The following is a 9,890-nucleotide window of genomic DNA, read 5'->3' on the forward strand; positions in this document are numbered from 1 at the left end:
TACCTGCCGGACATGAAATTGAAAAAAATCCGGAAAATTTGCCACGTAGGTAAGGCACCCGCTGCCGTGGCCTAGGTTTCTCACTGAAAATCCTCGTCCCCGGCGGCACCTTTTTTTGAATTTTCTTCCTTTTCAACGCCGTTTTTCGGAGATTTCGGATTTTCTTTGAATTTTTTCGCAATAATATTCGGAAAATAGATAACTTTTAACACATTTTAATGCAATAAAAATTTTTGGTCGGAGTCCCCCTTTAAATATCCTTTTTCGACTAAATCTAGGATTTTAATTCTGTTCGACATAACGATATCGATTCTTGGTCCATATTTTTCTTTTTCAGAGATTATGAATTCTTTTATATGTTTTTTGATTTTCAGAAACATTTTCTTTAATTGGTGTCTATCTAAAAAGTGTATTGAGACTAGACTCCTACATAGACTTCAATTTTCAGACATAAATACAGCTGAAATAATTTCGAAAATTTTCAGGCTATCAGAACCTCAAACATCCAAAATCTGAATTTTTAAAATTCGATCTACAGTGGCGAGAAGTGGTGAGGAGATTTTTTTTTCGAACATTCATAACTCTGTTCAAATTCGCTCAATTGACTTGAAATTTTGCATGAATAGCTGTAAAATCCGAAAAAATAAAAATTGGTTTTTCGAAAACTTCTCATTTTCAGAAATTTCAGAGCAGTTTCAGATGTAACAGTGGTCCAAGAATCCAAAAAAAAACTTTTTTTTCAGAATTTTTTCTGGCTTTAATATTTAATGTCAAATGATTCACAGTGTCCAAATATGCACCAAAAACGTTTTGAAGAATTTTTGAAGTCGGGCTCTCGAGTTATGATGCTCAGTGCGCAAAAGGTATGTGTCGGCATTTTTGCCATAACTCAGCTGAAAATGTATTTTTGATGCTTAAAATTTCACAAATTATGTGTTTTGAGTTGTTTATCAGTTTTATTTTAAACGTTTTTTAATTGTAGAAAAAGTTTTTTTTTTCTCATTTTTAGATTTTAGAAGTTTTCCCTAGTGGTAAAAAAATGAAAATTTTTTTCTACAATTGAGAAACTTTTAACATAAAACTGATAAACAACTCAAAACACATAATTTACAAAATTTTGAGCCTCAAAAATACATTTTCAGATGAGTTATGGCAAAAATGCCGACACATATCTTATGTGCTCTGAGCATCATAACTCGAGCCCGACTTCAAAAATCCTTCAAAACGTTTTTGGTGCATGTTTGGACATTGTAAATCATTTGACATCTAACATCAAAACCAGAAAAAATTCTGAAAAAAAGTTTTTTTTTTGGATTCTTGGGCCACTGTTACATCTGAAACTGCTCTGAAAATTCTGAAAACGAGAAGTTTTCAAAAAACCGATTTTTATGTTTTTGGATTTTACAGCTATTCTCATGCGAAATTTCAAGTCAATTGAGCGAATTTGAACAGAGTTATGAATGTTCGAAAAAATTCTCCTCACCACTTCTCGCCACTGTAAAACATTTTCGTGCTGATTTGTCATTTTTGTCATTTCTTGATTTTCTTTTCTTTTTTGAAGAAGACAAAAAATAAGTCAAGCTTTGTTTATCCCTGAAAACCAGAAAAGTTCTGAATTTTTCTTTTTTTTTTCTTTTCCTTGATTCTATTTATCCATTATCCATTATCCCAAACGAAAAAAATCCAAAAATCCCAGAAGCTTTGCCCCCATTTTATTGAATTTATTCAGGCAAAACATGAACCATACAACTTCCTAAAAACTTTTCCTTTCTTCTTCTTCTGATTCAAGATATATAAAGGCAACGAATGGAGAAAACGTTCAGGAACCTTTTTTTGTGGCTTTTAGGATCCCAAACATGTATTTTTCTAGTTTTTTAATATTACGATAAGGACAAGAAGAAGGGCAAAATCTAATTTTTTTTAAATTTTTCTTTTAAGAAGAGCAAAACGTTCTACATGTTCCCCCTTCCTTCTTCTTTTCCATGTTCTCGATGACTTTATTCAAAATAAGCAGAAGACAACAGAAAAATGATTGATCGTCATTTTCCCTTCTTCATCTTCCCAAAACACCCCTTCTTCTTCTTCTTCTTCTTCTTCTTTTTCTTATTCTTCGTCTGGCTTTTCCTATTTTCCATACCCCCAAATGCTGTCCCATCTGCTCTTCCCCACTCGGAAGCCATCTTCTTCTTCTTCTTTCCCAATGGACCCCTCTATTTCTATTTTTCTCTGCGTCTCTGCACTCTATTCTCTCTAACGCCATCTGCCCGCGCGCGCGGCCAGAATAAAGTGTGGGAGAGTTGTAGAGAGTATTGAGAGTCAGGAGAATCCAGAACTTTCTCTCTCTCCTTTCCTTCTAAGCCACGCCCACTGTTTGCTCCCTCCCTGGCTTAGCCCGCCAGCCACCCCACACCATTTTTCTTCTCCTTCCAACAACTAACCCCTGCTACTTCTTCTTCTTCTCCATATTCGGCTACTTCTTATTCTGTACATCTGTTGGTCCACATGTCCGCACTCATTTCAAGCGGCTTTCAACGACTATATCAACCAAATCAAGCTAGATACGTTGATATGTTGTTTGAATGCCCCTTGAGATTTTGGAGTGTTCACTTTTTTTGAGATTTAGGAAAACACTTTCTGATTTTATAGAATCAGATTGTGCCAGGTGAATGCTCTGATTTATTGTTAGTATAATAATAACATATGGTCTTTGACATCATAAAAGTTGGTCACCTAAAAATAGCTCAAACGTTTAAGATGATTAAGACAATGTAAGGAAATTTTAGATTTTAGGATTCGATTGTTTTCAATATTCTGAATCTTGGGGTTATGGAAAAAGAGCTTCTGTTTTCAGAATTTCTCGAAGTTTGGAAGGATTTCAAATTTGCGGTTCTGATATTTTCAGATTCCTAAACTATTCAAGTATTTTCATAATCATGAAAGATCAGTCTACTGCGTATTCTACTCAATCTAAACTTCATTGTTCTGAAATCCGGACAGCTTCTGCCTATTTAGTCGTGGAATATCTTAAATTTCAGAATGTGAAAGCTGAGGATTTGACTTTCTGGAAATTCTCAAAGCAATCTTGTGAAATCTGGTTACATTTATTCCATGCTTTTCAAGTATCCGGTTTCCCGAAGATTCTATACTGTAGATTCTGAATCTCATATTCTTGAAATCAGGAACCTTTCCTTCTTCTTCATCTTCTTTTTCCCTTGCCCCCCTTTTCTGTCATGTGAGAAAAAGAAAGGGAAAAGGTCCGCTTTTTTTTTGCCTTTTTGTGCGAAAAAAATTTGAGCTCGAGGGAATTACTTCTCCTTTTTTTCTTCTTTTTTTCGAGGCTACAAAAATTCTTTCTTCGAGAAAAGAAGAAGAAGATGTATGTGCTCGTCGTTTTCTTCTTCTTTTTCTTCAACATCGATTGGGTTTTTGGGGGGAAAGAGAAAGAAGAAGGAGGCACTTTTCTTCTTCTTCTTGTTTCCAAAAGAAGAAGACGACGTGATTGGGCTCATTGAGCCGTCCATCTAGCCACTTGGAAAAAGAGGTCCCCTGTGCTAAGTGTACCTAATGAGGGTGTTATTCAGAAGACGAAGAAGAAGGTCTTATTTTCCTTCTGTCGTTTTGTTTTGAGACATCGAATAAATGGTATTATCGGGGATTTGAGAGCACCAGAAATGGCCTGATGGCTGTCATCAATTTGGGAGAAAAGGAAAAGAGAACATGTTAATTTTGGAACGAATGGAATACAAGAGATGAAATGGAGATAAGAAGAAGAATGATCGATGGATTTTGATATGGAGACCTCTAGATAAGCAATTCTGACACTCCGAGATCCATAGCTCGAGAAAATCCAGATTCACGATTGAATAGAGGTTCTGCAGAAGCTTGAAACCTTTCTGGTAGTAATTAGATTTTTGGATTCCAAAATTTTGAACATCGAATGTCAGATCTCCAAAAGTTCCCGACTCGTAAGATACATATTTTTGTAATTTTGGGCTTCCAAAACTCTAATTATTTATAAACTTTTTCAATATTTGAACCCGAAGTTAATTGCTTCGTACTTCCAATTTCAAAACCTTACCGTTTTTTTTTCTAAAACTAAGAAAATTTTTAAAACCAGGATAAAATCCGAAAAAGCAAAAACCTCAAGTGACATTCAAAACAACATATCAACTCGCGAATTTGGATTCGGTTGATATAGTCGTTGAAGGCCGCTTGAAATGGTGCTGCAGGATCTACAGTAATCCAGAATATCGGAAAGAGAATAGGGAGAAGAAGAAGGGAACCCGACCAAGTATGGGAGACATGAATGACTGAGAAAAGGAGGACTCGATGGGGAGGGAACAAATAAAAAAAGGGGTGGAGCTTAGAAAGGGGAGGGGTCGTCTTTCGCCCCAGCGGACATCTGCCACACCAATCGGACATCTGGAGAGACAGATGCACAGATAGAAATAGAGAGTCGGAATTCGAGGATCTAGAATTCTTAAATTCAGAAGATAATGACGAATTTGAATCAACGTTGATTTTAGAATTCCGAATCGCCAAACTCCAAATGTTATACGTTCAGAGTCTGAAAAACTCAATTATTCTTTAAAATCCTAAAATTTCTATGATAACAAGTTCGGATTTTTTTTCAAAAGCAGAAACTCAGGAATTCAATTTTTGGGCTTTTTTTTGACTCTGAGGTTCTTCCAAAAAAAATTTTTAGCTGTACGTTGATTGTTGGAATAGCTAGGTTTTGAATATCTCCTAAGATTAAGATATAGATTCAATAATTGCATCTTGAGTGAGATGTAGAATTAAAACATGGTCAAAATTCAGAAACTTCCAGTAACTAATTATTTCAGATGTTCTGTTTGTTTTATTCAAAAATTTCATTTTTTTAAGTTGCTATAGCTGAAATGAGAACTCGGATAGGGATCACAAGTTTTAGAATCCAAGATTCTGAAACTTTCTGAGCACCGGAATCTTAGTTCATAAAGGATTCTTGAATTAATTTCGAAATTCGGACCTTTTGATCTTCAATTTTTGAGTTTCCAATGTCGCGGACTATATTGAGTTTTTTAAAGAATTAAAATTCGAAATTTTTTTCAATGAAAAATTTTAGCAATATCTCTGAAATTCTTCCTTTTTTTCGAATCCATCTTCGTTTCATTTCATCCGTCCCATTAGACTGACTACATATATCCATTCCCAAATCCATCCCATTCCCATTTTCTTCTCCTTTTTCTGAGCTTTAGATCTCTCAAGAAAAAGCGAAAAAAGAGCTTGCGGGAAAAAGAATAAAAAATGAAGGGAAGGAAATGGGGGGGGGGGGGGGTGCTCGGTGCCAGTGCGTACCCGGCTGTCTCCAGAAGACGTCGGGATGTCTTTTGAAGCGAGAGTGAGAGACGCAGAGAAAAGTCACTGCTCAGAAGCACTTCCTGAAAAGGAAAATAGAGGTGGCAAGGTGGAGACTCAGGGAAAATCAGAGGGAGAGAGCATGGAAGCCGACCGTCTGTCTTGTGAATAAGAGAGGAGAAAAACGACAGGTGTCCCATTTACGATTTATGAACACACACACAGAAACAGGGGCAGACTGGCTGGTCATTGAATGACGAATTAAGTGTGTGTGTGTTCGTCTTTCACCACACCACCAACAGCTTGTCGTTTTCAAATTATGTGCCATAGACAGAAGTGAAAGAATAATGGGAAAAATCCGACAACAATCGGAATTATTAGTCTGATTCATTTTTAACGAACCCTCTTTCCCAGGTGCGTCAAACATATGTTATAATGTTATGGTAACATGATTGAGGATAATTGAGGTTTTGGATTTGGGTTTTTCGGATTTTCACGTGAAAGCTAGCTTTCATTAAAAACTGTGGATCTGGAATATGGAAACAAAAATAGCATGCTGGAAATTACGGATCTAGTATAAAATTCTGGTCCTTCAAAACAATTTTTAGGTCATGCCTCAATTTTTTCCAGGTCATGACCCATTTTTTTTTCTAGGTCATGACCCAATTTTTTCTAGGTCGTGACCCAATTTTTTCGAGGCCACGACCCATTTTTTTCCAGGTCATGGATCAATTTTTTTTCTAGGTCATGACCCATTGTTTTCTAGGTCGTGGCCCAATTTTTTCTAGGTCATGACCCAATTTTTTCTAGGTCGTGACCCAATTTTTTCGAGGCCACGACCCATTTTTTTTCCAGGTCATGGACCAATTTTTTTTCTAGGTCATGACCCATTTTTTTTCCAGGTCACGACTCAATTTTTTCTAGGTCATGACCCATTTTTTTCTAGGTCGTGACCCAATTTTTTCTAGGTCATGACCCAATTTTTTCTAGGTCGTGACCCAATTTTTTCGAGGCCACGACCCATTTTTTTCCAGGTCATGACCCAATTTTTTTTCAAGGTCATGACCCAATTTTTTTTCAAGGTCGTGACCCAATTTTTTCTAGGTCATGACCCAATTTTTTCTAGGTCGTGACCCATTTTTTTCTAGGTCGTGACCCAATTTTTTCTAGGTCACGACTCAATTTTTTCTAGGTCATGACCCATTTTTTTCCAGGTCATGACCAAATTTTTTTTCTAGGTCGTGACCCAATTTTTTCTAGGTCACGACTCAATTTTTTCTAGGTCATGACCCATTTTTTTCCAGGTCATGACCCAATTTTTTTTCTAGGTCGTGACCCAATTTTTTCGAGGCCACGACCCATTTTTTTCCAGGTCATGACCCAATTTTTTTTCAAGGTCATGACCCAATTTTTTTTCAAGGTCATGACCCAATTTTTTCTAGGTCGTGACCCATTTTTTTCTAGGTCGTGACCCAATTTTTTCTAGGTCACGACTCAATTTTTTCTAGGTCATGACCCATTTTTTTCCAGGTCATGACCAAATTTTTTTTCTAGGTCGTGACCCAATTTTTTCTAGGTCACGACTCAATTTTTTCTAGGTCATGACCCATTTTTTTCCAGGTCATGACCCAATTTTTTTTCTAGGTCGTGACCCAATTTTTTCTAGGTCATGACCCAATTTTTTCTAGGTCGTGACCCATTTTTTCCGAGGTCATGACAATAGTCACCCTAAGGTCATGACAATAGTCTTCATCCTAAAATTTTTGTTAGCCTTTCAAAAGTTTCAAGACAGGAAATAGTACTACCTTCTATTAGAGTGTTAGTCGGGGTTTTGGTTTGTATTATGCACTCCAGTATTTGAAATCAGCACATTCCGGATTTCTGAACGCCTTCGCCTCCAAGAGCCTAAAACCTTCTTTTCTGCTTTTTTTTTCTTGGCTACTGCAGTATTCGTCTCATAAATCTCCTGCGAGTTCTAGATTCTTTTCCGCACACCCATTAAATCTATAGCCTTCTTCGCCAATAGTATCCGGCGTTTTTCGAATCAACCAGATTCATTGCTCATTCTTAAATGGCTCAATTGAGCTCTCTCCCGATTGCCCATTTTCTTGGAAAGCTTCTCTCCGGTGAGGCGTGAAAAATGGAAGAATGAGGCGGAAAAAAGTGAAAGTGCAGTCCCATAAAAATGGATGGGAGCTGAAGAAAAAACGGAGAAAAACGATTACTAATGCACTGGAAAACGAAAAAATAGGAGAGGCTCAGAAAATACTTAAGGATCTTGTGGATATTCATGGGACCATTTGAAAATACATAAGATTTTTGGGGATGCGGTGTTGGTCAGAAAACTTCATAATGAGACTCGAAGATTCTAAACATTGAAAAATTCCAATTTCAGGATAATTGAACTTCGAAACTTCAAAGATACTAATCAGACATTTTGGTTATATCAATTCCTAGATTTTCAAATTCTGCAACATCAAAACACTCTAATTTATGCTAGATTTCATAACTCGATAAATCCCAAAATTGTCAGTTATGTAAGCCTCTAAGATATTCAGAATATTCGATGATTTATGTATACTTCTCTATCGTCTCCATGCTCTAAAGACTATTAGTAAATTTGAAAAGATATACTCTCTCTCACTCTCTCGTTCCATCAAAAATTTACATATATTATTCATAGCCTCCTCATTTAACCCCCTTCTCTGTTGCCACCCAAAGATTTCTTAGATTTGTGTATTTGGGGAAAAGAAAGAGAGGGCTCAGTTTACATAAATTTAGATACATTTGCGGAATACTGGGATTGGGGATCTTGTCGGAACGTTGGGACCGTCGGTCCCACCTTGGAACCTTTCTTCCCGGAAAGAGCACCCATTCACTTCGTCGCTGAGAAAGATACAATGTAAAGAGGAGTTTGATACCCGTTGTACCCCCGAATCATTTTCCTGGATAGAAATTCAGAATCCAAGAATCCGAAAACTATAAAATTGAAGTTTTAAAAAACTCGACATCCCAAGTCAGAAACCCCGATAGTTCCGACATGCAGAAATTTTGTTTCCAAATATTTTGGAAGATTACAGATTAAAAATAAAAACTAACTGGTTCAACTGACGAGCAGCATGTTGGATGCGATGGATGAAATCGTTGGCTCTCTTCTTCTCAGCTGCCACGTCTTCTGGAGATACTGATGAAGATGTTGAAGACGATGGGTCAGATGAAGTAACTGGTTTCATCTCGGTATTTTTGGTCTCGATTTGGCGGAGTCTGAAAACCATAAAAACTTCTCCTCAAAAACAATTTGCTCCAATTAATTTAGGTTCAAACTGCAAGTTGGAAACTAAAGTTGTAATATTTTTTGGGTGTCCAGACTGCTGACAGATACTATCATGACTCTCATTGCCTCACTTAGTTATGAAAAAAGTGACATTTTCGAAAACATAAGAAGCTTCTAGAATTATTCTGCTTCTGAATTCAGTTCTTTCAATACTAGAATTCTCACCTCTGAACGGCAGTTTGAACATCCATTTCTTCATCAATTCTTGGCGATAATCGACGAGATGGAGAATCCAAAATATCATTTGATAAAACCGAACGACGACGAGTTGAAAATGAATTTATTAGAGACGATTGGGAGCTGGATGATTTCCAAGTAGGTGGTTCGATGTCTCTGGAATTTTGAAATTAAAACAAAACAGTTTCTAGAGCTATAAAAATAAGAAAGTAACCCAAAAAGTATTGGGAAAACTACTAACATAAGATAAAAAACTTAACTACTCTCAACGCCTTTTTCAAACTCCGAACTTCAAAACTTAAATTCAAATTCGCGGTGTTTTTGGCTCTCAAATAGATGTTCAAGGTAGATATGTCTAATTCAATTTTCCGGATTTCAGATCCCAAATTAAATATTTTCAAAAAAAAAACAGACGTTATTTTCTGTTGTGGTGCCAAACCAGTGAAGTCTGCCAGGCTCATTCGTCTAACCTGGACATGAAGATTTTCTGGGTCAGATGGAGGATCCTAAAATTTAGACTCGAATTTTTGAATTTCCGAAAACTTGAAAAAATTCTAGTTTTTACCTGATCACAAATCGAATTGGAACGCCTCCAGAAATCCTCAATGTCCTTTCGATTCAAACTTGAATGCATTTTTGTTCGACTTCAGAAAGTAGAAGAAGACGTAGAAAAAGTGCAAATTGAAGGGATGAAGTAAGATGATACTTTTTGAAAAACGAAAAGTCTCTTTTTTCCTTTTTCTTCTTGAACTTTTCTTCTTGCGATATCTGCTGAAGTTTGATAGAAATAAGACACAAAGAAAACAATTGAATGAAGGAGAGACGAAAAGTTGAGAATCGAAGACAAGACAGGGGGAAATGAAACTTTTCAGAAGTTGTATAACCTGGATACTATTATTCTTGTGCAAAAAAATTGGAGTTGTGGCCGAATTTTCACACAAGTTAGTCCACCGTATTTCAAGGAGAATTTTCGAAAACACAGCCGGCAAACGAGTGCTACCGTAACCCTGCAATAAATATTTTCGCAAAATTTTTGTCTTAT

At 36.4% G+C, this 9,890-nt stretch overlaps 2 protein-coding genes across 2 annotated transcripts in view; one reads left to right on the plus strand and one right to left on the minus strand.

Annotated features, from left to right (window-relative positions):
- The window catches only part of CBG15339, a gene marked incomplete at both ends in the record, with an annotated part of 11,324 nt that extends 1,842 nt beyond the window's left edge, over positions 1-9,482 (minus strand). Inside the window, 4 exons of the mRNA XM_045244694.1 lie at positions 8,437-8,601; positions 8,837-9,004; positions 9,263-9,354; positions 9,414-9,482. Of these exons, the coding sequence (XP_045095695.1) occupies positions 8,437-8,601; positions 8,837-9,004; positions 9,263-9,354; positions 9,414-9,482 (494 nt within the window). The remainder of the gene's footprint in view (positions 1-8,436; positions 8,602-8,836; positions 9,005-9,262; positions 9,355-9,413) is intronic.
- CBG15338 lies at positions 768-2,032 on the plus strand (the record flags this gene model as incomplete). Its single annotated transcript, XM_002643111.1, has 4 exons — positions 768-863; positions 1,143-1,250; positions 1,408-1,520; positions 1,939-2,032. 4 exons carry the CDS (start codon positions 768-770, stop codon positions 2,030-2,032), a joined length of 411 nt encoding a protein of 136 aa, XP_002643157.1.
- Positions 9,483-9,890: the final 408 nt, after the last annotated feature.

Source organism: Caenorhabditis briggsae (assembly GCF_000004555.2).
Source record: "Caenorhabditis briggsae complete genome, chrIII, whole genome shotgun sequence".
Lineage (NCBI taxonomy): Eukaryota > Metazoa > Nematoda > Chromadorea > Rhabditida > Rhabditidae > Caenorhabditis > Caenorhabditis briggsae.